The following is a 27361-nucleotide window of genomic DNA, read 5'->3' as shown; positions in this document are numbered from 1 at the left end:
CCTATGAGAGCCATCACTCTACTATTATTCCCAGTCATTATCATGGGAAATATGTTCAGATATGCATCACATTATTATAATGGCATTGTATAACAACCCTCATAGTATATTTTAAATGTTTCAAATGTATTTATTTCTTGCTTTTATCTTTCCCTCCAACTTGCTGAGGCCCCCCTGGCACCCCCCACTTTGAAAACCACTGGCCTAGTTTACCCATCTGTCCATAACTTGGGACCTTGTTTAGGATATGTCGGATGGACCACTTGGTGTAACCTATTGTTGTGTTGGAGTTCTAATTAAAATTAACTGCTAGATGCTTGTCACTAGATATGCCAACATAATACATCTTTCTTTGAATAAAATGAATAAGCAAAGCTATTTTGAGGAACAGCTGCATGGTCAACATAACAATCATAATAAATCACAAACAAGTTTGATTTTTATTTGTAATTAATATGCCTTTAATTTATTTCATTGATATTCAGGTGACAAATCACAGCATCATTCTAAGGCGTCTGAAATATATTTAAATGTGTCTGATCTGTCTACAAATATTTTGCAATATTTTACAATAGTCAAGCCACATAACACAGGTAAGCCCCTCTCCTCCTGAACCACCATTTTGTTCTACCTAACAAACCACCAGATAGCAAACGGTACTATTGGTACAATTTTAACAGAAATTACACAAAATATATTGTAATAATACAGCCTCAGGACCTTCCATAGCATAGTTCCACACCAAACAAATGTTGAACTGTCTCTGAGTGAGGTTTACTTTAAGCTCTCTTTGCAGAAAAAGGGCATAAGTTGTTCCCCCCAGAAACACACCATTTAGCAACAAAAGCTGTAAGCTGTCAAGAGGTTAGAAAAACAATCACTATGATGAGGGGCTGATCAGCACCACTCAAGGTATCTAATGTGTCCATGCGTTTGCCAACGTTTTCAAAACAAACTTTAAGCAGCAATCTTGTGGTTACTGAATGTAAACATGTCTTTTATCCTAAAAATAGCGTGTGTTAGGATAAAGTGCATACCATCTAAAGGCAAAAATGGCACAATGACATGCCCAAAATCTGAGTGACTTTTTATTGACACAAATCATAGGGTATGCCAGTGGGATCACTTCACAGAAGTGATATTTAATATGGTCTAAATTTCCTTAATGCAGAATCAAATTTTCCATGGTCTACATGGAGTGAGTGAATTACTAATGTAGCCAAAAGCAAACCCTTGTACACAATCATAGTCTGTTTTTTAACCTGAAGACTCAATTTTTTTTCTTGTAGCCATCAGGACAGGACATTCAAACACATGTAGCCATTACATGCACATACCGCATATTTACCCGAGTTTGCACAAAGCCAGAGAATACTTTCATAAAATCAAAACATAGTATTAAATTTCAACAACAGAAATGAACATTAAATATCTATTTTCCTGATAAAGCCATAATATTGTTTTTGTCCCCTATGGGCCGTGTTGAGGAAACCTCTTACTGTATTATGTTGCATGAGTGAATAGTTAACTGTGAGTGTTCATGTGACACTTGTCTATATTTATGGAATATATGCATTGTTGTTATTCTTTTATTAATAGGCTTAATTTTTAGGAGACTACTAATTTGCGATCACCGGACTTTCCATTTTCATTCAGCCTTATGCATAACATGAACAGCAGCTGTTGTGGAATTCATAGGCATTAAACATTATTGGCCACAATGCACAATGAACAACAAATCTCTTTGTGTCCATCCCGATGCCAGACCTTCTCCTTGAGAAAGGCTTCTTATTTGAGCCTCTGAGTGACATTGGCCAAGGCAACAGCAAACGCCTGGACAGCTGAGAAAGGATACTGAAAGTCCAAGATGTAGGCGTTACCATCAATTCTGCCAAACTGCATTACCTAAAGGGAGACAGAGAGGAGACATGAGTTGTTAAATTACTGGAGCATCAGAACATTTAGTTCTTCTAGCAAAACAGGTCAAGTAATGTCAAAATAAAAGTGAGATTTTACTGTAGGTGCTCTAAGCGATGTTACACAGTTTCTAAGCTAAAACATTTTTTGTCACACACATCACCTCACCATCCACTAGCTGCCTCTGCCCTGAATACACTGTAAAAAAACTGCAGTCTCTGTGGACAGCCCAGGCTCCAAAAACAGCAACAAAAACAACCTGGTTCATCCTGGACCATCGAAACATAAACTGTTCAAGCCCATCACCGACAAGATGTGCATTTAGGAGATTTTCAATTGCACGGGAGGGAGGGAGAGGGAGTAGCGAGCTAGCTCTCTGTTTTGTTTAAAGGTCAACAGAAGTGACATTACCCAACATAGCTTAGAGCGCTTTTAACTCTGCTTTACTATAATTTGAGTACATTGCTGCTGAGTACATTGTAGCATATAAACATGTAACAAATTATTTAAAGTTTGTAATAGATGGGATATCTGTGTATACACCAGTAGCAATTGTTTTCAACAGTAGCAACAATGACAATGACAACTGTATGTACATAAATAGAATATTTCTTAAACTATCTATAGTTTTTGTAAAAAGGAAGTTTACCTGTCTCCCGTCCAATTCTATTTGAAAGTTTTTGGCTGACTCTTGTGTCACACGGCCTCCAAAGTCCAGCTGGTACACTTGTGTGGCCTCATTCCACAATGGCTGCTTATTAGCCATGACATAGACAAAGCCTTGGCTTCCAAGGCTGCGGTCTTCCCTCTCATTGGCCTTGCGGCACTTGATCTCCTCCAGCTCGCTTGCCATGCGCATGTTGCGCTTGCTCTTCCAGCCCTTTTTGCTGCTCTGGCTCTGGTTCATGAGCTCATCGCCGCTGATGAAGAGCTCAGGCTCAGACTCTGAGCTGTCCTGGAACTCGTTGGTAGTCCTGCTCAGCTTCTTGCCCTTGTTCAGCGACTCTCTTTGCCCTTTGGGCTTTTTCTTCTCCCGGCCTCCGAGACGCGGGCTGGAGATGAGCGAATTGAAGTCTGAGAGCGCCCGGCCTTCTTTTTTGTTGGACTTGCCCTCCGATACTGTGGGCATGTTGGCCTCCTCGGCTCGGCTGTCCAGCCTCTTGCGGTTCTTCTTGAACCTGTCCGTGCCCTGGGGAACAGGGCTCTCGCTGAGGGAGGCCTCCCGCTCCTGAAAGCTGTCACTTGCCTCTGCTAGAGCCTTTGACGTGCTCTGGTGGTTGATAAGTTCAGCAGGTGGGGGAGGAGGTGGAGGCGGGAGAGGTGGTGGAGGAGGCAGAGGGGGTGGAGGAGGAGCTGGCGGCGGGGACAGGATGGGCTTCTCCAAGACTTGTTGGGACTTGCCAGGTAAGGTACCAGTGGGGTCTTGCATTGGAGGACAGGGGTTGTAAGTGTTCCATGGATGCAGTGCCATTGGATGCAGTTGCAGGTTGCTGCAAGAACTAGCACCGGGATACATAGGTGGAAGAGGGCAGCAGGCTAAATTAGCAAGGTTAGGTGGGTAGCCCGGAGGGAGAACCAAGGAGGGATCTTGCACAGAGGTAACCATGTCATTGGGTGAACAGGGTGGTGGTGGATTCTGTAAAGACTGAATCTGTGGTCCCACGTGAGGCCCCACGCCTGGTGGGAAGGGGGATAGGGAGATCTGGTAGCCAGGGAAAGTCAGCGTGTTGGGGTTAGGGGGCAGTTTGGTGGAGAGCACAAAAGGCAAGCGACTCACATCCAACTGTTGCGTTGGACTCAGGAGCAGAGGAGGCTTGTGAGGGCCTGTGGCACCAGCCAGAATGCTCTGCTCTTGGGGGAGCCAAATCTGATCAGTGCAGGTAGGGTCCCACTGGTACGGCGGGGGCCGTTTCACGGTCAGGCTCACATCCCCCAGTGTTAAATGCCTCACAGACTTCTCCAAATGGCACTGCTGGTTGAACGTCTCGTCTTCTGTAAAGGCAGAGTTGACATACACAGTCCTGTCCCTGCTGTTGTCAACGGGGCTTAGAAGGTTGTAGGAGGACTGCGAGGCCAACGATGAAGCACTTTTCGAGTGCACTATAATGGTGCTGTGTCCCGCTCCTTTCCCTGGAGGGAACTCTTGACGCACAACGGTTCCCCCGGCGATCCCGCTGCTGTTTGTGCCACCGCTGCTCACACTGACGCTGGCAGTGCTGCTGTTGCTGCTGCACTGAGTGCATGTGTACAGAGCGGTGGGAGCCCTTGGCTGGTAGGAAAGAGTCAGGCCGCTGTTAATCTTGGCCTTTGTGGGCAGGGTCCTAGCAGTGTCCACCATTTGGGAAACCTTCAGGGCCACATCTCTGCGGTCACGTCTCATCGTGGCATGAATTAGGCTACTGTCTATCCTCTGAGTGGGACTCCTGATGGTGTTGATCTGATTGGCCGGGTCGGGATACGGGGGAGGATCTCCGCTCGGTATGGTGTACCGAGGCACAGAGAGACGGCTGAGTGTTGCCGAGCTGTAGGGCAGCTGGATCTTCTTGCCCTCGGACGACGTGACCCTGAGCGTGGCCGAACCCATGCCGGACATGTTGTAGGCGTTCTGGTTCCGTATCAGTCGCCTGCGTGGGCGGCACACCTCTTCCACATTCCCGCTGCTGTCGAAGGTCGTTATCCTCTCATAGCCAAGAGGAGTAGGGTACTGCAGCCCTACGGGGTGCAAAGAGAACTCATCCTTGCTCAGGCAGGGCTCCGCAGACAGCGCAGTAGCGCCATCGCTACTGGCTATGAGGGTTGGAGGAACAGTAGATGGAGGTGGCGGGGGCGCTGACACAACAGTGCCAGGGTACGGCGGTGGGGGATTCACCTTCCTCATTTGTATCTCCAAAGACACGTCGCCTTCGATGAACGACTGCGGGCGCGAGGAGCTTGTCCTCAGGGTCAGCGTTGGCGGCTGCTCCACTCGGTCAGGCACTTGGTCCGACAGCTGGGGCATGGGAGGCATCATCTGCAGCTGGTGGAGAGGGATGGTGGGGTAGCCGGTGGGCGGAGGAGGCAGGGTGATCTGCAGCTTCAGCTGCTGCTGCATCTGTTGGTGCTGCCGCTGAAGCTGCTGGTGCTGTTGCTGGATCTGCTGATGCTGCTGCTGGAGCTGCTGCTGCTGCTGCCGCATCTCCTGGATCTGCTGCCGGATCTGTTGCTGCTGCTGTTGCATCTGCTGCTGCTGCTGCTGCATCTGCTCATGCTGCAGCTGGATCTGCTGCTGCTGCTGTTGGAGCTGGTGCTGATGCTGCGTGTGTTGTTGGTGTGGCATTTGTGGATGCTGCGGATGCTGCTGCTGCTGCTGATGTTGCTGCTGTTGTTGGTGGTGGACCTGTAGCTGATGCTGCTGCTGTTGATGCTGAAGCTGTTGGTGGTGATGCTGCTGCTGTTGGATTTGCTGTTGGTGGTGCAAATGCTGTTGCTGGATTTGTTGTTGGTGTTGTTGCAGTTGCTGATGTTGTGATGGGATTTGCTGTGCATGCTGCTGTTGCATTAACTGTTGATGATGTTGTAATTGCTGTTGCAGCTGCTGTTGTTGATGTTGTAGCTGTTGTTGTTGATGTTGTAGCTGTTGTTGCTGTTGCTGAATTTGCTGTTGGTGTTGTTGCTGGGCCTGTTGTTGTTGGTGGTGTTGCAGCTTCAGCGTCTGCACCTGGTGCTGCTGTTTTGACTGCTGACTGTGATGGTCTTGCTGACGCTGTTGATGACTTTGCTGTGGTAAGTGATGTGGAGGTGGCGGGAGAGTCCCAGTCAACAGTGAGCTCATCTCCAATCCACTGAACATGGCCTGGCCAGGGTTGGAGTACCTCGCAGGCAGAGTGTGAGAGGCCATCACTACCTCTTGGCTGTGGTCGGGGGCCGGGACGCTGGCAGCTGCCGCCGCTGCAGCTGCTGCTGAGGCTGTGGCCGTGGGATTGGTCAGAACATCCAGCTGAATGTTCTGATTGGCCAGAAGGGACTGGACGAGGCCAATGCTCTGTGTTGGAGACATGGCTTGGGCAGGGCTGTGGATTGGGGCGATAGGGATGTTGACAGTGCAAGGAGGGTTGTCTCCTGTCACTTCAGATGGTCCCATGACTAAAAAAAGAAATACTCTGAGATTAGACTAGCGAGTTGAAGAAATCAGATGTGAATATAATCTCCAAAAACAGAAACCAGCATAGTGTCTGTCAGCTTATCAAATATGATATAAGTGAGCATACCTGGCAAATCATCCTCATCCTCACTGAAGACATTTGGGTTGAAGACGGGAAGGCTCATGAAATCCAGGGAGATTTTACGCACCTCTGGGAGATAGATCGTCATCTGCCTTGGTTGTAGGTGGAGCAAACTGGTCTTGTAGATAACTGCACACAAATTTATTTTTATTACAGTAAAGGATGAAAAATATTAATAGTCTGGCGTACTAAGCGGAGCAAAGCAGATTTTTCTGCACAGTTGGCATTAAATTTGAAATCTGATTTCATTTCTTACCGGCACCCAAATTGGCTGGCAAAAACGCTGCAAGTCCCACTATTTTAAATTTGGTTCCCCAAATATTGGATGTGACTTGTGCCAGATAATTATGCTGTGGATAAAGTAAAGTGAAATATGCATGAGATTATGTAAAAAGGAAATATACTGCTGAGATGGTACATTTGGAAAAACCCACAATACCTCACTGATGCTGTCCATGGTGAATTCTCTTCGTGTGAGACTGGGAGATCGAATAGGTGGTTTCTTTGGTAGTCTGGGAGACCTTGACATCTCCTGGGCCAGCTTTGGGGACTTCCTAGATTCCATATTTATTCTGTTGAAACAGTTGACATATCAAGACTTCACTTCAGATCAACATACATGCAATATACTATCAAAGAAAAAACAATGTAATTGTCCTACCAGACTACACTGACATATCCATCAATAACCTTACATATTCTTTAACAACCTGACACCAAACCACACCAGCAAAAAACACCCATACTGTCCCCCTATATGAACATTGACAAGAGAGACAACATTTCAATGGTTTTACAAAACTGAGAATACAAAGTTGTAAATGCAGTTGTGGATCTGAAATCACTACAAGCTTGTATGATCTGAATGTGAAATGTAACATCGATATTTACCATGTAATCCCTATTTACATTTTTATTTAATTGAGTAGTAATGCTTTGTTGGCTTAAGGTACCTTGGAAGCTTTGGGGATCTGTTTCCCCTGGACAGTTTTGGAGATTTCCTTCCCCCCCATTCATCACTTAGCTCTATGTCACTGGAGTCAGAGCAGTTACAGCTGTCCGTCATGTAAGACGACATCATGCTGGTCACACAGACCTCGTCTGGAATCACACACAACAACAAAATGTATTTATTCAATAAGTCATCTTCTATTCAGACTTAATAAATGCAGTACAAACACAGCAACTCACTATATAATATAATTCATATATAATATAATTAATGAAAATCTAGTTATCCTCTTAGTAAGAATATTTATATGATCTGTTGGTGTGTCCACACCTGAAAACTGTTTTGCAGAGCAATCCAAGTTGTTGCAAGTTATGCAAGTTATAATGTTGTATGTTATGCAGCAGTCATGCTCACCTGCTTTGCTGTCCACTTTGGGGTCCATGATGACAAACTCAGGACGGAGTTTGCTGATGCGGCGGCCTTTTAGGATGGGCACCAGTCCTCCCAGGTGCTCCAGGTAAAGGGTGTAGCAGGGCCCCCCTGCCTCAGGTGCGTCCTCTGCACGCTTCATGGTGCAGTGGAGCCTCTCGTTCCCGGCCGTGGGGTAGCTGACAAAGTCGCGGATGTTGTTCGGATCTGGAATTGGTGGCTACAACAAAAAACAAGTAAGCTTCTTAGTGTCCCAAACGCCATACTGATAATATGCTATAGGCAGTTATGCTTTATTCATTTGGCTGATGCTTTAATCCAGAGCAACTTAACGTTAATGCAATGTCAATTACTACAATGGCCAGTCTCCCCAGGGTTAAGTACAAGGGCACAATGGTGGCAGCCAGGAACTGAGCCCACAACTTTTCTGGCTACTGCATGCTAGCCCACCTCCGTGGCCACTTTGCTACCACCGCCCCCTTCATACTGTATGTAAGCCCTACAGATCTTACCTTGATGGTGGGAATAAAGGCAGAGGTGACGTAGGAGCAGAGCAGTGAGGGCATGTTCAGTTTGCCCACGTCCTTCTCCTCCCGCAGGGCGCTGGCGATGCCCTGCTGGCACAAGAGCTGCAGGCTGGCCACGCGGTGCTCCACGCGCACCACGTACAGCGCCGGCCCACACGCCAGGAAGAGCCGCGAGTCTCGGTGGCCCCAGCAGATGGTGCTGATAGGCCGCTGCAGGCACAAACAACAAAAGGCTCGTCAACTGTCAGGGCTCGCCCACGCAAATGATATCATGAGCAACAGAGAACAAGATGAGTTGTTATGATCAGAGGCTTAACACACAATGCTCTGGCCATTAAATAGCCTTAGTTGCTGAAATGGCTTTAAGTTAAACAAACAAACAAACAAACATGATCAGAGGCTTTAAGTCTTGGCAACAACAACTAATAGTGTAAAGGTTTGGAAACAGCTACTGTATTCATGATCATGTTCATCTGTAGCCCAGAATGTTCCACCCCCATACATTCAAGGTAAAAATGTGAAGTTGGACTGGAAAAAAATAACAACATCACTCATCCTACCTGCAAACCCCAATACACTATGCTCACACCCCAATTCCCTTATCAGTGACCACCAGCAGGACAGCTGACCTGTGCTGGAGTCTCCAGCGTGTAGATGTGTTCCCCCTGGACGTTGTAGAACTTGACAAGGGCATTGCGGGTAATGGGTGCACAGGCGGAGGCTGAGGGAAGGCTCTGTCGCTCCATCCCCGCCACGGCCAGCAGGTCCCCCTGCGAGCACCACTGGACCACCACATCTGCAGCACACACACGCTCCTCTTCTTAGTACTCAGCTGACCCAACCACCCACACATTACTAGTGCACAAATTATAGTAATAAGGCTACATGTGACCATGGCATGATGGATTCTTAAACACAGTAAACAGATGGTATTTAGGTTTTTGGAAACAAAGCAAAAAATAAAGGTTTTACACAAATAATGGGTCTTCAGAGAGTGAATATTCTGATAAAGATTCACTGTACTAGATGCCGAGCATTAAATACCCAAAGATTCATTCATTACGTTTTTGATAGATTTCTGACAGCCCCTTAGTCAAGTCAAGTCAAGTCAAGTTTATTTGTATAGCGCATTTCATACACAGAGGTCATTCAATCAATGTGCTTTACATAAAAGTGCAGGACTCAGACCTTCCTATCATTAGATATCATGATTCATGACCACTTCACTTGAGGCTGCTTACCTTTCAGTCCTGAGCGGATGATATGAGGTGAGAGGTCATCATAGTTGTTCATTAAACTGATGTCTCCAGATATGAAGCTTACAGTCAGGAGAGGTTTTAGATTGCGTACTTCAAGATAAAAAAAAATGGATAATTTCAGTCAGGCCATAATGAAGTACCAACTGCTAGTAAATAACCACATAAGACATTTTTATACTCCATCCATGCAATTTTGAAGATACACTGTGGTTTGGAAGGGGTTGCTTTCTACCTTGAGGTGGTGCGTTGTCATCTGTATCTGTGTCACTCTCCGTGCTGTCCTCCACGAGGAAGTCCGGGCAGTTCCAGGACATGCTCACGATGCCATCAGACTCGTGCAGTAGCACATGGGCCAGCATCCTCCCATGGCAGTCCATCACAATGACCTGACCATCTGCAGTTCCAAACAATACCTGTAAAGATAAACATAGTGCAGTTATAAATACTATCACTGACACAATATCAGGGCCACTTCGGTATGATTCACTTCCCCACTTCAAGTCGAGCAGGAAAGGAAGGACATGTTTGAAGTGTGTTTACCAGGTTACTTGAAACAATTTAAAAGGTAGGTTTACAGTACATAACATTTCGACAAATTCATTTGTTATTCCAGCAACACACACTCTATATGGTATCATGACTACAATATGATTACATGTGCGGCGATGAGGAATGCCTCCCTCTTCTGAGTATGTGTATTAATATTTTCTGGGTACCTGCTGGTCATCAGGGGTCCATATTCCACAGGTGATTTGACTCTCCAGGTTGATCTCAGATGACCAGTGCCTCTGTCCACTGACAGACCCCACCAGAACAAACCCATCACGGTAGGCAATGAGGGCCTGGGTGCCATCATGTGACCAAGTGAAGTCACTCACCTCAGAAACACAAAAGGAGACGCAAAGGAAAGGTTCACTTCATGCCACACAACTGTAGGAAATGCCTTAGATATTAATATCCTTTTATCACATCACAATCTTGCATGCATTTGAGTGTTGTTACTACTATCTGTTTCATTGCAGCTATTACTATTAGCTATTACTATTCATTACTATTCTGTGTTCTTCAGTAAGTACTGTTAAACAGATATTATTAGGAGATCATGTTGAGATGGGAGATGAGAGAACAGCCTTGGTGATGAAAGCATTGTTACTCACTTGGGCACCACGATCGTTGACAAGCTCCACTGACCATCTGCCCTCGTACTGAATCCACACGAATATCCCTCCCTCCATGTCGCATGTGGCCAGCTTCTGAAATGGTTCATTCCAACGCACCAAGACAACCTGAGAATGGATAATCAAGTCTCCATGAAAAACCTGAACGGTACAGGCCTAAAACTCTGTAGAATTCACCTGACTAGCATAATCTGGTGTCAACAAACTTCTTCTCCACACAATTAGTGAAATTGTAAGCAATTCTAAATATGTACAAGATATGATAGTAAATGCAAAGACAATAGGAACAAAGAATATACACAAAAATTATGTAAAGTACTGTAGTAAAGAAATAGCCTGGATCTGTTCTTATCTTGCATTCAGGAAGTGAAAACCCTCCCAGAGGTTTCTTTACCCTTTGAGGTTTCAGACTAATCTTATCATACAGAGGTTCTTCTCTTCATGAGAACTCCTGAGCTACCTCACTGTTGTGCCCACGCAGGTTGAAGTTGATCCTCTGCGGAGTGCTCCTGTCCCGGCGGCAGTGGCTGGAGGTGAAGGTCACCCCCACCACGCCTCTCCCGTTCCCCGTGGCCAGCCATCCTTCCTCGTAGTAGCGCTTCCTGCAGACGGGCTTCTCTTTCTCACTCTTGGGCACACGGCCCTTCCAGGAGAGGCACAGGATGTTCGAGTCGCTGCAGAGGGTGGGACCGTGCTCCACCGCGGCCAGCATCCCTACTGAGTGACCAGGCTGCGGAAGGGGAAAGGTCGGAACAAAACGCAGTCAGAGGTTAGGGCCTGCTTCACACATATTGTTTGTATCAATTGGTACTACTGAGCTTCCATTTTACTTTCATTTTGTTTGTGCTTCCTGGTCCAAGAATTGTTGGAAAAAGAATAATCATAAAATTTTAGTTTATATGACTTTCATGAGCTACAGATACAGATGGATATTTTGCCTCCATTACCGTGGGGGTCAATTAGTCCTCTTTTGCATGTCTCTGCTGTTCTGATAAATTCATATTCTGAACATCTGCCACACATGATTGAATACCAAAGTGGCATTAGCTACTCACTTCATAGCTCCTGGACATCATTAGACAGAATTTCGTCTTTGAAGAAGGGCTCCATTTTGTAATTTAGATTGAATCTGGTAGAGGCTGATTTCCAGAATTGCAGATGGGAGTACAAGTAGGAAGCTGGGTGAACATCAGGCCATCACACTGCAAAGCAAAATTACACACGTGGTCAAATTAATTTCATTTGTGAGATTAGGGTCAGGGTAAAGTCTAATTTTTAGATGTCAGTTAATGCTGACATCACAAGCCCCTGTGTTGGCTTAACCTAATGTACAGTAATGTAACCTAATCAGAGATGAAAGAATATTTGTATCCTAATTCCAGTCTACCAATGAACTGTGCAAAACCAAAAACCAAACCAAAACACTTTGCTTCATTCTAATACATATTTTATTTTATTTCCTTTGGATGACAAATAGGTTAGAGGGGAAAATCGAATGCATTTTATTCACAGAGAAAATGTACAGAAAGTTAGTGTTGCAACCTGATGACCTGTTAAACAAAACAGAAGTAAATAGTAAGGAGGTGTTGCTGACAATTACTGTATGCATGTATATACAAGCAATATATAAGCAATACTGTTTCTTTGCACCAATTGAACACAAATTGCAAAAGTTATTCAGATGGTTCGGTTTGACATTGAGGGTAAGAAATGTATCACATGGGTCTAATATGCTTTGCCTCTTTCACTATACCCATAATAGAAGTTTATTATATTATCTGTGGAGATAATCTAATATGTTTTACATGAAAGTAGACCACTAAAGGACAACACAAGTCCACAGTATTTTCAAATAGGCCTTGCCATGGAACAGATGAAAGGATGAAACGGGTGTTGGTACAACCAGGGTTATTGAGTATTCAATTACATGTTTTCAGAGATATGGCCATCCTAGTGCTCTTATCTTTGTACAAGTGAACATCGTTACACAGATAGGTGCCAACATGAAGGCTTTTTGTAATGCATGAGGTCTGAATGGATAAGATATTTGCATTCAATCCACTACTGGTGTTGTCTTGGTTGTCAAACGTGCCTCTGGTGTCTAGGAAGACGTTCTCATTAATAGGCTCACTTCCACCTGATATTCTATTTCAGACAGGTTTGGTATTGGTGGGTGAATATATGCAAACCCGTGGTCACAATTAATATTCTGTGGTCTTCAAATAACATTATGAGGGCGTTTTCGAGATGTCGACGTGTTTTACTGGTACACAATTTATGTCAAGAGACATCCACCAGACTGAACAGGGAGACTCCTAAACACTATTTTCGATTCCTTGGGACTTGACATTGGTCTGATCTGACGTCACGGGACGTGCGGAACATCAGTAAAAATTACAGCTGTTTTTATTAATGAGGCCTACACAGACAATCTGCCAAAGGCGCAATTATAATGTCAAGACAGGCTCTCGAGGTATGTGAATTTGTGCGGTCTAATGAAGTCGAATAATGGTGCCACCGTAGGCTATCTTGAAGAAAAAAATGACTATCTGAACTGTCGTCGTGGCAACAAGAGCCACGATAACTCAACTAACATAATCCTGTATTTTAAAACACATCTGCGTCGCTAACTTTCTTTTTGACATCTAAAATAACTGTTTCATAAAAGCACCGCCTCCCATTTCTAGAATTAGGTAATCAGTCCATATCTAAAATTCGAATCCAGACTAGAATCATAAAACGGATGGAATTCAACGAATTACTTGTGTGAAATGGCAAGACATGTTAATTACACATGATTCAGTTTCAACAAAATAATTCACCATCACTGACGTGTGCCGCGCTATGCTCGATAATTACCTATCCCGTAGTATGTCCATCCTTGCGCATTCCAGTAAATGAAAGGAGCGATGAAGGCCAAAACAGATGCTAAAACACATACAACGACGCCAAACTCATTTAAATGGGCGATAATCCTGCTGGCATGTCTGCGATTAAGCCAGCAAACTCACCTCTGTCAGCTTGCACTTGGTGCGTCTTCGAAGGAGGTTGCCGCATGCGTACAAAAATCCTCCTGTAACGAGGGCGAAAATCTCCATCAATTATGTGGAGCGTTGTCGCAATGAACATGAACTGTAGGGGGATTTTAAAAAATTGTGTTGGCAACCTTAACTCTGACGGAACGGGTTTGCATCACGTGACGAACGACCCTATCCAGTGGGTAGATTGTCCGTGCCACACTGCGGCGCGACAGCTACAGCTCACGCGCCAGCTGCCTCCTCAGTCATATTCGCATTTAATATGACTTGTAATCTCAGATGAAGTTGGTGATGTTCCTTCAACAGTTAGAGGAACACGTGGTTATCAGAATCTCGGGACTATATAGGCCAATGACATTGCATCATATTAATCCATGGCCCAGTTTTATCAGTTGATCAAATAGGGGGAAACTGAGGAATGAAGAATTATGATAGTAGTCTGTGTAAGGTTTACATGTGTCTACTACACACAAGAAAATCATGAGAAATACATTCACAACCTATTGTGTTATTGGAGAGACCACCATGTCTCCTTTGCACTGTCTGGTATGTTCATTTGAGGCTTGTGTATTGAATAGAGCAGATTATATTCATACACTCATGACTGTAAAACACATGCAGTAGTCTATGCCTACATCGTGAGCCCTAATTAATCGTGTTACTGTTCAAGTCAACTTTCAGATCCATTCTCCAGTTTTTCACAGGTATAGCTAAGGGGTGTGTCCAGAATTTGATGATATATTCCCCACATCTGTGACATTGGTGTATAAATCATCAGAGTTGTGATGAAGGAAATTTAGTCTACCATGTAGTCAAAAATAAAGAGTTATGTTATGACATGAAGTTTGGTAGGTCCAGTAGTGCACAGCTGTTTCCTCAATCCATTCAGGTTGTCTATACGTATACGGTAGCAGCCTGTACATACAATCTTTTTTATGCAATACAATCATATTGCCCATGCCCAGTCTCAGACTCAGGTCTGGGTCTCTTGGAAGGCATGGATGACGCTGTCATAGGCAGGCGGGGGCGTTTGGGTGGGCAGATATCCTCTTAGTCCATTGCTGCCAAGCCAGAAAGATTGGCGTTTGTTCCCGGAGCTTGGAAGCAGGCTACCCTCACTGGAGGAAGGGGGCTCTATCTCCAGAGTGCATGGGGAAGATGGCGGACTACTGGCCACGGGAGACCCTCCCTTCCCTGGCGGGTGGAACGTGGAAGCCTTGAAGGGCGTTTTGCGGCCCAGCAACTCATCGGTGTCCACAGACGCCTGTCGGCGGGCATTTAAGTGGCCAGAGGCAGCGCTGCTGTCTCCAAGATGTTGGAAGCCCTGACTCCGGCACAGACCCATTCGGTTGCGAGCACGGGAGGTGTTAGATTTCCGCTTTGAGGGTCTGGTGATCACAGCTGAGGCTCTGTGTCTGGACAGCCATGTGAGGAGGATGAAGATCAGCGCACCAATCAGGAGCCCCACCAACATGGAGAGACAGAAGGCCAGGATCAAACTCTCTGTGGCAAAGTACAGAAAACAACATTTGAGTTTTAATGTGACCAAAACTGGAGATAGTTGACAGTAACTGTGATATATAGTGAATAGCATCTGAGGTAGCAACAGCAAGGGGATGTTAGATAAACAGTATGTTATGATCAAAGTTTTGTCTTATGTTGCATTTTCATGACTCAAATTAATGACTCAAAGAGTAGGCTGCATTATGTCAAAAGACAATGAACACAGTGGTGAACACGGCTTCAAATGTAACCAAAAGAAAGGTTTTGCTTTCCCTTTAAAAAAAAAAAGTCTGTCCTGAAACCACAATCTGAAATGTCGAACTACTATGTACCCTTACAGTATAATACTGTACATTCTGAAGCATAGGTAGCCTGTGTGTTTTGGTTTTAGGGTGATTAAAAATAAAACAATTAATCAGATGACCCAAGTCCATGCCTATAGATTTTCAGCTGTAGTAAAGCCAACAACTGAATCCAGGAATGTTACCTTACCAATGCCAAAAGAGTGCAGAATCTCCAGAATAGGGTGAGTCTCATTGGCAGCCATATTCCCCAAACGCCAGCTGAGATCAGGAGGGCAAAACAGCAGGCAGAGCAGCCACCCTGACTGCGCGAGAGTCTCTGAACCCAACACCAGGAGTGGCTGTGGAAGCTTTTTTTCTTGCTTACCGAAACGGAAACTTTCCCGTCATGTTTCCTGCCAGTTCTCCCGCTTTTAAAATTAGCATGTGCTTGCCTTATCTGTAGGGACCACAGGCTCTGGGAAACAGAGGCCTTTTCCTCTTGCATCATTTCCTCCATTTCACTCAATACACAACAATGGCTCTGTGCCCTTATTATATTAACACAAGGTAAGATAATGGTCTCTGGAGAACGGCTATATCCCTTTCTTTTTTCCAATGTCTTGAGGGGTTAGTGAGTAAACATACATGATAACGGAAGAGAGGCTGTTTTTACCGTCTTTAACATCTCACCTTTTCACACATTTATCCAGTGCTGCGGCAGAGAGACCTTTGATAAACCGAGGTATGAGAAAGCCTGTGGCCAAAAAAGCGCATCTTTAGTTTATCATGTTCTCTGTGTCAGCCGTTTCCTTCCATTGTCTACCCTCTCCGGACTGAGAGATGTGCACCCATGTCGCATGGGCGTTGGGTTGACAGCGTGAGATAAATCATCTATTCTACACTCTCATGCGTATAGAACTTCAGGTTGGTCACTCCAACAGCCTCAATAGAAGATCCAGAAGGACCTCTAGAGTTTACCTCTAGATGGCGATGTAGGTCAACAGAAAAATCGTCCTGTGAAAAGTATCAAGGTATGACTTAATTTCGTGTCTTGGATGTCTTCAAACTAGCCTATGTGTAAACAACATGCACAATATATTATTTGATTTGTTGTTAAAATTAACCCTCTACTTTAATGTCTGCTGTAGACTGACCATTGCACGTCATGAAGATCAAGACCTGCTCTAACAAAAAAGTCATAGACTGCAGAATAGACTAGGCTACATGTGATAAGCGGGCGATGAGCAAACAGGCCAGAGTTGGTAATCATTATTCATCAACAAAACCTCCAGCTTGTCTTAAAAATTCGGAGTCGAAGTGTTCTACCTCTGTTGACTCATCACTATAACAATCTGCTTCCGAAATAGTTTCTGAAGTTGATACTTTGATGCAATCCACTTCTCAACGAGCCGACGGCCGCTATTGGCTGGGGCAACAATGTTTGACTGTTTCTACTGGCAACGAAAGTAACACACGCGCTTCCTCCTTCAAGGGGGTTCCGCATCCGATACTTCATCTGCAGTCGAATATTAATCTACATAAAAGTGCCTATATCAACGCCGTCTTGCAACTAAGTTTGGACGTAAAAATAGGAACGACGAGACTGAAGAGTCAAAGCGCGATGCAGGTAGGTAGCAGCTGGAACAATTAGGAGCATACGCGACTTCTCGCCTCTTTATCGTAATCCTCATCATACCCACACATGTCTAATTGAGTTTGCCTGACTTCCATCCAAAGGGTTTTCGAATACTTTGTTAAACGAACTTAAATTAAACAAGAGTTGCTTAAAGGAGTTGTACATGCATGTAACATGCATGGTCAAAATTATGCAGTTTAGACTGTATACATGTAGCCTATCAAATCATATCTGTAGTCTGTAGTAATTATTCAGTCATTGAATTGCATTGGTACACATGTTTCTACATCTGCAGGCGAGACACTGTAACAGCTCCTTCTTTTGCTTTGCAGTGGACCGAGCCAGAGAGGGGCACTTCTATTGGATGAGAGACCTGTCCAGCACAGAATGAAAACTGTGCTGTGATTGGCAGTCCTCTTTCACAGCAAATCAAGTTCCTCTGGTCTGTGTGCAGTAGAGAGAGAGATAGAGAGAGAGAGTAAGTGAGACAGAGAGATAGAGAGAGGTGTGTGTGTGTATACGCAGGAGGGGAGTAGGGAATGCCCTACTGAGAGAGAGCAGTGCTGTCCTGATTGCCTTAGCAGTGTGTTCCAGTGATCTGTCCTAGTGAACTGTGTGCCCTGCGGGGCTCCGCCGCTGGACGTCATGGCTTCTCCGGGGCCATTCGGTCGGTCCGGCACGGACATCATGAACCTGATGCAGAGACTGCAAGGTAGGTGACTTCTCCTCTTTCCTGCTGCATCCGCTGCCTGTCCTGTCTGGGCTGGGAGATTTTTTTGCTGATTCAGGGTGTCCGCGTCTGAAGTTTGCCACCTCTCTTGTTGCTTCTATTATGCAGCATTCATATGCACTGTGCATGACTCGCTCTCGCCTTCTTTGCCTCCACTCCTCCACTCTATCCCTTTAGACATGTGCTGTACTGTGCATACTATATCTTTCTCTCTCTCCCTCTCTTGCGCGCACACACACACACACACACACACACACACACACACACACACACACTCATTAATAATTTACGAACCCATTTGAAGCATATCATCCAACTCTGCTAATGTGTGCTATCATCTGGCTTTACTTCTTTAGCCATACTCTTTTGCCTGCTGTCACTAAATGGCCTGGCATTACTGTGTACACCCTTCACCGGAAATGACCCTGGGTAATTAGGAGTGTTATAAAAATACAGTGTCATCTCTCTCCCTCCCTGGTGGAGGTCCCTTTATGATCTGCAGTGTGAGATGCTGCTGCTGTCGTGGGCTATGTTTTAAGGTGATTTAACCGTGTCTCCCTTCCACTAACTCCAGCTCGCTGCACTGCACCACTGTAGGAGCTGCCAGCCCTCTCCCTCTCTCTCTCTCTCTATCTCTTTCACTTTCTGTGTCGCTCTGCCCTTTCTCCCTCTCTGCACTCTGCTTTCCCTCCCACCTCTGTTGTCTGGATTCCCCTGTCTCCCTTCTTCTGCTTTCCTATCTCCTCTCCCTATCTTGCTGTCTCACTCACCTCTCTTCCTCTGTATCACTCCCTGTCTCTGTCTGTGCGCTCTTCTCTCATCCTCTGCATAATCTTGCCTTTCGTGTCTGTTTTCCTCCTCTTCTCGTTTCCTTACAGGTCTTTCTACACACCTTTCTCTCCTTTCTCACGTTTTCAGACATCTCGTTTCTTCCACATTACCTCAGATCATCTGTCTTCATTCATGCAAGGTCTGTGCCTCAGGTCTATTATCCGACTCCTTACAGCTATTTGCGTGGACCATACAGATATCTCTAATGTGATGGCTCATTGAATTAAAACATAGCCAAGGGCTTGGATCACAAGGACACCCCTTAAGTCAGATAAAGGCTGTTTTGTTGAACATGTCCCAGCTATGTCATTAGGTAAAAAGAGCAGTTATCACAGTTTGTAAGCCATTCAATTACATACGAAAAAAAAGAATACATCACAAAGGCCTCTGTGTGGGCCTTCTAGAAAGCGCTGGTGCAATCTGCCACTTCTGTGGAACCACGTGTTGCTCTCTTCGAGACTTCTCTGCCTGGAGGGGAAGAGGCGAAGATTAGGTTTTTCTTCACAGTGTGGTTGCCATGGCATTGCAAACTCACTTCCTCAGCCCCTCCCTTCCTTGGTGAGACGCTGAAGGCCGCTCACTAAGACCGCTAAGTTCCTGACTATTGTGCTGATAACATGATATAGCTTATTGCTTATTTAGCCCTTATTTGCTTCCTTCTTCAGCAGCACATAGTAAAACTGACATCATCTGCACACAGAGCCCTGCTCAACACTGAATACAGAGGTGAACTGCTCCTTCAGCTCTCACCCCGATCATCAGTGTGAAGCATCACTGTTTGTCGCCACTTTCTCCCAATTGTCTTCACCTTCCCTTTGTCTGTTTGTCTTTTACTTCCTAGTACCTTGATTTCCACTCTCGGACAGCTCTCTCAGGTAGATAGGCTCTGACTCATGGTGTCTTGCTGTGTCAGTGTTTGTACTGTATGTGTGTGTGTGTGTGTGTGTTTTGGCATGTTCAAGTATCCTTGAATTGGTAGTGAAATGCAAGACTCGTGTGCTAGCATGTTGAAGCTGCTGGTGAGCTTGTTCCATGCATTTAAGACACAACAGCCTCTAATATTGCTCACGGAGTATAAAAACACTCAGTAAGTCATTTACTACCACTCCCTCACATTCTAAGGGATTTTCCCTATTTTGAATGGAAACATCATAATGGCTGTCAAGAGACTGAAATGTGACGTCAAGCACGCTTACATTGATGTTATTCTTTTCCTGTTTTAAACAATTCAGATCAGCCTTTAGTTTAGACATTAACTTCATACTAACAGCCAGAATCAGTTTAAGTAACAGTCATTCATTAATCTCCTGAATTAGCCTGAGACTCCATCAGCCGCTCTTCCTTCAGTAGTGTTTCTGACACAAGGTGAGCATAAATGATGGGCAGACAGTAGGCTGCTGAAACTGATCTGGTAGTTGACCTTGGGGAAAAGACGGATCAATAGCAAACACTCATGCTAGGCCCCAGGTTGGTTCAAATCCATTGTTTAGGGACAGCATTTGAAAGGCTTAAATGAAGTTAGGGAGCTTTGTGTTTAAGCATGATCACATTTTCTGACTTAGCATATTAGTCATGGCTAGTTAGGGACATTATAACAACATGACAGCAAAGACTGTGGGGCACTGCTCATGTTTAAAGGGGAAAGATGGAGTTTTTAGTAGAGATGGTTTTACATTGAAAGGATTAGAGAACTGTAAGTGTATATTGGGGCAGCCATGGCCTACTGGTTTGGGCTTCAGACTTGTAACCGGAGGGTTGCCAGTTTGAACCCCGACCAGTAGGAACGGCTGAAGTGCCCTTGAGCAAGGCACCTAACCCCTCACTGCTCCCCAAGTGCCGCTGTAGCAGGCAGCTCACTGCGTCAAGATTAGTGTGTACTTCACCTCACTGTGTGTTCACTGTGTGCTGAGTGTGTTTCACTAATTCACGGATTGGGATAAATGCACAGACCAAATTCCCCTCACAGGATCAAAAGAGTACATACTTATACTTATATACTTATACTATATTAGTTTATGGAATGATTCCATAAAACAGAAACCTTATGATTCCACAAAGAAGAAGCCTCATCTACAGACTATTAAGACCAAGATGCCAGCAGCCAGTTATTCTGCTGCATTGGTTTGGCATGATTTAAAACCATTAACAGACAAACCATTCACCACTGCTTGAAAATAGAACAAAAAAATAGCAATGAGTTGTCAGAAAGCAGGAAGCTGCAGATAACAGGAAGGAAGATGTAACCACAGGCGTGTGGCTGTATGCTTTATATTTCATTATTAAAGTCTGTGTGGCACAGAAGCCATTCTGTAGTCATTCAGTCTGCCTTACACTTACAGGAGCCCTGAGAGGTTCCTTGACATTTAACGGCTTGCATGTAGAACATACAGCAGGTACAACAAAACTTGTAAGGTTTGCATAGGTTGTTGACACTCTGTTGCCATGGGGCTGGTAGTGAAGGTAAATAAGGACATACATTTCGTGTCGTGAGGTAGAAGTTGTGGTTGGTACTGTGTTCTCTCGGTTTCAGACTGTCACCATCTGGCATCTTCCCGCCAATTGTGAGCAGTTGAGCATGGGTGTGTGATGCAAAGGCTCCTGCAATTGGTCTGCTTTGGGGTTTTTATATCACAAGATTGCGTGCCAGCCTGTGTCACTCTTAGCACATTACCAAACTCACAGTATCTCAAGGCTTATGTCAGTGGTTATCAAACTATGGTACACGTATAACTGATGGTACGCAGACTCTCTCTACTGGTACTCTGGGAGTCTCCAAGATGGGTTTTTCTTTTCATAAAGACTAAATAATCACTTTAAATTATATCAGAACAATATGCATAATATAGTAAGAAATCTTAAACCACGCAACCACTGAAGTTAAATTTAAACTAGGCCTAGTTTTTGTCTTTCTTGAAAAAAAGTGGGTAACACTTTACTTGACTGTATTGACATAAGAGTGACATGACACTGTCGTGAACACATGACACTGTCATGACACATGAAACCTAACCCTAACCCCTAACCCCTAACCCTAATCCTAACCTCTAACCCTAACCCTAACTCTAACCCTAAACCTAATCCTAACCTTAACTTGTTATGACATACTGTAGCGTTATGTCATAAACATTTATGACTTGTTTAAGACACGTTTATGACAGTGTCATGTCACTGTCACTCTGTCGACACTGTCAAGTAAAGTGTAACCAAAAAAGGGCAAAACAGTATGCACAATGTAAAATACCGGTATATAGTTAAATTGGCCCACCACACTACTGTATTTAAATGTCAGCGATAATGGTGGTACTTGGAGAGCCAAATGTTTTCTGAGGTGGTATTCATTGTTGAAATTTTGAGAACCACTGGTTTATGTAAACTGAGCACAAACAACTAATGTAAAATAAAAGCAAAACTACTAATGTAAAATATTATAGTTTTATTTTCAAAATGTTATTTACATAGTGTCATGTATCTTTTTTAGAAGAATATGCCAATTTGACTGATATAAATGTAAATCAGATATTTACGTGGCATTTAGATGTGTGCACTATATATGTACTATAGCTGTCGTAGTGTGCATTTCTTTGGGGGAAAAGTTACACATATCCCATAAAATTCATTGTCTTGGACATCAGTTAAGTCCCTCCGTTCCTGACCAAAGTTTGTCAGTCATTAGGATTTGAAGATCACCAGGTTTATAGACTAAATCACAAGGTCTGTACATTTCAGTGGTTTCCTTTCTAATCTTTATACCACTTAGCACTTTCCAGAGTCCACAGTTGCCTTTGTGTTCAGTTAGACACTGTAACAGGGTTCAAATGGGTCGTAAAATTTCTGGAATTTTGGAATATACCGGTAGTCTATTTCAGACATGGAAAGTCAGGGAATTTTACCATATTTAGGGCAAAGTCATGGCATATCAGAGAATGTTGATGCATGATTTACTTGCCACTTGTACCTTAATACAAATACATTTCCACACAGAACTGGTGTATATCTGGTTATTAGCTTTACATGCTTGCTTGAGTGGTTGAGGTTAGCCCGACTTTGTTTATTCATCTCCTGCTCTAAAAAAGTCAGAGATTCTTGAACTTCTGAAATCTATGGTCAGTATATTGTACCAATCATTATACAGTAGATCATGGAAATTCTGTTTTTTTTTGTCAGGAAAAGTCAGGGAAGAGTCATGGAATTTTACATTTGACTTAGAGTGGGAACCCTGCTGTAAGCAGGGAGCAGAGCCTGAGATGCTTGCAGCCGACTCTCTGACTGTTGTACATCTCCGGAGCAATGTTTTCATGCTCAAGTACAGCACTGACATCTGATGTTCTCCCTAGGGGCAGACAGTATACACTCACAGTGGTGTAGGAAAGTCACCTGATCCATTGCCCCTGACGTTCAGCAGACTGTGGGTGTCCTGATGAAAGGGTGTGTTGTTGTCAGTGTTCACTAGTCATGGAGAGGAGGGGTCCACCTTGGGGACCGCATGCTTCCTCTTGGTCTTTCCTGTCCACTTTTACCTGCTTTGAGTTTGGCTAGTTGGCTCTGCCTCTGTCAGACCCTTGTCTGTCTCTTGTCGCCACCATAGAGGGTCGAACCTCCCCTATGTACCTCTACTGACTGATACATCCAGGGTTTAAAGTTCTCAGGCACTGTGCCGGATTTCAGGGGTGGGCCAGGTTGTTTTATGAATTGAAAATGGATAGTTTTATGTAACCACATCAAAAATGTGAATGAGTTTTCTTCGCTTTAAGCGCTGTACATCTGTTGTCCCAGTTTTTGCGGTTTTCAGCGCTGTGCTTTTTTCCATGACTAGTATCTGTCTACAAATCAGTGGTTGTTAGTTTCCTGTCTGTGTAAAGGCTGATAAAGTGTCTTTTTTGGTATGACAATGTAAAGTCAACATCATTCACCACCAAACATACAAGGCTTTTGAAATGAGTGAGAACAACCTGTTGTTTCAGGCACCTTGATGACATTATCTACACATCCCTTTAGTGTTTGTTGTATGAGAAAAATGGATCCTGGTGAAAGTGGTTTTAGACATGCCATAGCAGTGTAAGATGTCTGTTCTGTGAAATGGAAATTTGGTGGAAACCAGGAAATATTTTTTCCTGATTATATTTCAGTAAATGTGGATATAATGTATCCATCATTATTTGCCATAATATCTTTCCCATCCTGTTCTGTCTTTCATCAGAAGTAGTTGTGCAGGCATGCAGGGGATCTGTGTACAGTACTTGACAGTGTGACCACTACCATTCACTTGTTTCCTCAAGTGAGAGTGGTGTACTTGACCAAGGCGGAGGACAGGTGTCTGACTGAGTGATGGGATAGTTGGATCCAGTCGGGTGTACTCATTTGAATTGGCACAGGACTGCTGGGTAGATGGTCTGGCTAGAGGGGGTCGGCTGGTAGAGGCTCTCTGTCAGGTGCAGTTGGCAGGAGCGCAGGACTGGGAGCTGACAGACTGATAGTATCTGTCCTGGGAGGCCTGTCATCAATGTCTGCCTGCCAGCTTTAGTGTTACTACTTAGACACTACTTAATTCAGAAAATAGACATGTAGTTGTCCCCTGTTGTTTTGTTGTTATAAATTGTAACTAAAGTTTTAACTATTGTAACTATCTATTGTAACTGTTATTTGAAGTTATACATATTTCTTTTCAGTGCTTGATGTTAGTTCTTGTCATTGTTATTTTGTTAATGTAGTGTTATTTATGTTAAATGTATGTATAATAAGTATGCATAGCATAGAATATGCATATGCTTAGCAGTAGAATGTACAGTATGTTGGGCCAAAAGACGCACACAAAAGAAGCACGCAAAGACATATACTTAAAACAAGATAACACTTAGATGATCTAAGTTCATTTTCACCTCCCTTGTTTAAAACCATGACTAAACACTAGATGTCACTGGTCTACTAGATTACCGTATATGCTACATATGAGAATGCAAAAAGATTTTTGATTTGACGTTTGATTGGATATGACATTGCAGAGGAAAATAATATTCATTTAAATTCATTTAAAAAAAGTGTGTGCACGGTCAGGGCCATTTTGAATGGCTGAATTTTACACTGCCATTTTGGGCTTGAATATTAGCATACAACATTGCTAACTGTGCATCAGCACCCTTCCTCTGTATCAGAGCAGATGGAATCTGTCCTGAAGTGTTTAATGATAGCTGTCAGTAATGTATGCAGTTCTTCTGTGACTTCTGCTATCCGATCCATGTAAAATGCAACCCACACTGTCAGTGGTGTTATCTTGCTGGATATCAGTGTGAGCACGATGAGCTTTTCATTATGCCTGTGTAGCCTGGGCACTGGGAAGTCCCCTTTTGCTTACACCCACAGCCAAAGGACAAACACCATTGACTCTCAAACAAATAAAGGCAAATAAAGAGAAAAAGTTTTTTTTCCCCAATAAGTGAATTAGTCTACAAGCTATGATTCTTCTCTCCTCTCCCAGAACTATTAAAAGAAGCATGTGGCACGGAATTTCATTAGACCTGATTCAATAATGCATGATGCTAAAAACAATGCATGCCAGAAGTTCAGAGCGCAAAAGTGGGGACATCCACGCCCCGTCGCCATGGTAACGGGGCGCCGGCATGACCGTGGAAGACCCCAATGGTGCTTCGGAGGGGAGGAGGAGGGCGATATCAGGTGGAGCCTTGTCTCTGACTAGCCCTGCTAGTGCTGGCAGGGCGGGGTGCCTGGGTTGGAGGCGGGGCTAGTGAGGACAGGAGTGGGGGTAGTGGGGAGAGGAGTGGGGGTAGAGGGTGGAGGTGGGGGTGAGGGGGGCCCTTGCCTGAGGAGCAGGTGGCCAGCGCCTCCTTCAGGCATCACATGAATGATTTAAAGGCGAGGCATTGTATTGTATTGGACTCTGCCACATTCAACATGTTCTGCTCCCCTTCTGGTCTTGTACTAGCACAATCAGGAAATGAGGCTGGGGTGTTTGTGTGTACAGTATGTGTGTGCGTGATGGGGTGTCTGTTTTTGTCATACAGACATTTTGACCATATGTCCATATGGAGTCAGACACATAGTCATTTCTGCAAAGCTAAAAACTCTATCCAGTAAAGTAGGATAGAGGATAAGTCTGTGATCACCAGCTGTAATGGTTTTAATAAGAGGCCATATCTTATGGAGTGATGCTCTAAAGACCTCACCAAATAACTGTGCGCAAATCCCCCCTCCCACTGTGTCCGCACAGCTCTGGGTAAATCTGTTTGTATCTTAAGCCCCCTTCAGCAGTGGCAGGGGTTGTATTAGCATACAAGACTCTCATCTGTCATGCAGGAGCACCCCCCCCCCCCCCCCCCCCTTTACTCACGCGGACACACACACACACACACACACACACACACACACACACACACACACTAGCTCACACTTGCAACACTCGTGTGCGCCCTCTTGTGTGTGTGGATCAGGCTTGCCAGGCTGTGACATCATCGCCGTATCCCACTTGCCGATTGGCTGTGCGGAGCTGTGGTGTGTTTCTCCAGACGGATGCTGCTACTGCTGCTACTGCAGCAGACACACACACACACACACACACACAAAGAGACACACACTCCTCCATGGCACGATCCAGAGAAGGACAGGGAGGAGGGTCATAAGCCCAGCTCCATTAAGAACGCTGGTTTACCACAGGCTGCACGCCGGATTCTGTGCGTGCCTGCGTGCCTGCGTGCCTGCGTGTGTGTGTGTGTGTGTGTGTGTGTGTGTGTGAAAGGAGCAGAGGGAGGAGAAAGGAGAGAGGAGGAGGGGAAGAGTGGATTGGAGAGGGGGAGGAGGGAGGTTCCATCTCCAACCCCCAGCTGCTCTCCGTGTTTTCAGGGGAAAGCTGCGGCCGGCTTGCCTCCACTCTGTTTCCTGGAGGAGGAAAGGAGAGGGAGAGATAGCCAGCCCTGTGTGTGGGATATACGCGTGTGAGTGTATGTGCGCGAGTGTGTGTGTCTGCGCTCCTGTTTTTTTTTTTTTATCCGAGAGATCCCCTCCTCTCTGTGGATGTCATGCTCAGATGTTAGCATGTCGTACCCACACTGACACACACACCCACACACACACACACACACATTCAGAAGCCCTGATGAAGGGCACAGCCAGTGATCGGGGCAGTGGACTAGAGAATGGCCCACTTTAAGGACGTGCCTCTCAAAAAGACCACCTCCCTCAACTTGGTGACAGGATTCTTCCAGTACCTGCGCGGTAAGTGGGACAGACACTTGCCTCCTGCGTTTCACTTTGACAGATAGTCCTTGCAGACTGAAAATACATGTTCCAAATACTAGCGTGTGTGTGTGTGTGTGTGTGTGTGTGTGTGTGTGTGTTCAGGTAGTGTCCTGTTGTTGTGGATGGGAGAAGAGTCAGAGAGAGATGCACTGCACATCTGGTGCACTTAGCATTTCCAGGGCTGTATCAGAGGATGCTGTGCTTTGTAAACATGGATGTGTTGCCTGTGGCTCAATGTGTGCATGTTTATTTTTGTCCGTGTGCATGTGTCTGTTGTGCGTGTGCATGTGCGTGTGTGTGTGTGTGTGTGTTAATGACATGCTCTTTTGCCTCCGTGTTTTTGCGCATGTCATTGGATTAAAGATGGCTCATGCGTGCTGCGACCGTGCCGGCATATGTGTCTGCCTGTGTGTGTGTGTTTTTGTGAGTGTCTATGTGGTTGTGTGAGTGTGTGTTGGGGGTGGTCTGTTCTTTACCATGTTGCTTTTTAAAAAAATTGTTTACTCTACAGAATCTTTGAAGCTCAGCATCCCAGTGTGCATCAGCCTTAAGTTATCTTTTCCTCCAC

At 44.8% G+C, this 27361-nt stretch overlaps 3 protein-coding genes across 3 annotated transcripts in view; 1 reads left to right on the top strand and 2 right to left on the bottom strand.

The window, feature by feature from the left end:
- Window positions 1–505: 505 nt before the first annotated feature.
- tulp4b (TUB like protein 4b) lies at window positions 506–13669 on the bottom strand. Its single transcript, XM_076299215.1, has 16 exons — window positions 13536–13669; window positions 11580–11726; window positions 10985–11254; window positions 10504–10632; window positions 10063–10224; window positions 9579–9759; window positions 9329–9436; window positions 8717–8883; window positions 8073–8297; window positions 7546–7780; window positions 7133–7280; window positions 6619–6751; window positions 6436–6529; window positions 6165–6308; window positions 2567–6039; window positions 506–1905 (listed from the first exon to the last, which is right to left on the bottom strand). Exons 2-16 carry the CDS (start codon window positions 11598–11600, stop codon window positions 1789–1791), a joined length of 5607 nt encoding a protein of 1868 aa, XP_076155330.1. The 5' UTR covers window positions 11601–11726; window positions 13536–13669; the 3' UTR covers window positions 506–1788.
- Window positions 13670–14137: 468 nt separating this feature from the next.
- myct1b (myc target 1b) lies at window positions 14138–15677 on the bottom strand. The gene is made up of 2 exons (XM_076299216.1): window positions 15558–15677; window positions 14138–15065 (listed from the first exon to the last, which is right to left on the bottom strand). Exons 1-2 carry the CDS (start codon window positions 15610–15612, stop codon window positions 14536–14538), a joined length of 585 nt encoding a protein of 194 aa, XP_076155331.1. The 5' UTR covers window positions 15613–15677; the 3' UTR covers window positions 14138–14535.
- Window positions 15678–26490: 10813 nt separating this feature from the next.
- syne1b (spectrin repeat containing, nuclear envelope 1b) overlaps window positions 26491–27361 on the top strand; it is a 107144-nt gene continuing 106273 nt past the window's right edge. The window contains exon 1 of the mRNA XM_076299214.1: window positions 26491–26769. Within this exon, the coding sequence (XP_076155329.1) occupies window positions 26691–26769 (79 nt within the window). The 5' untranslated portion in view covers window positions 26491–26690. The remainder of the gene's footprint in view (window positions 26770–27361) is intronic.

This window comes from Alosa pseudoharengus, unplaced genomic scaffold (genome assembly GCF_046254945.1).
Source record: "Alosa pseudoharengus isolate Yale_2024_CS ecotype anadromous, Long Island Sound unplaced genomic scaffold, YU_APseudo_1.1 YU_APseudo_1.1_scf_22, whole genome shotgun sequence".
Taxonomy (NCBI): Eukaryota; Metazoa; Chordata; class Actinopteri; order Clupeiformes; family Clupeidae; genus Alosa; species Alosa pseudoharengus.
Note: the sequence above shows the minus strand (reverse complement) of the source record. Positions and strands in the feature narration are given on the sequence as shown.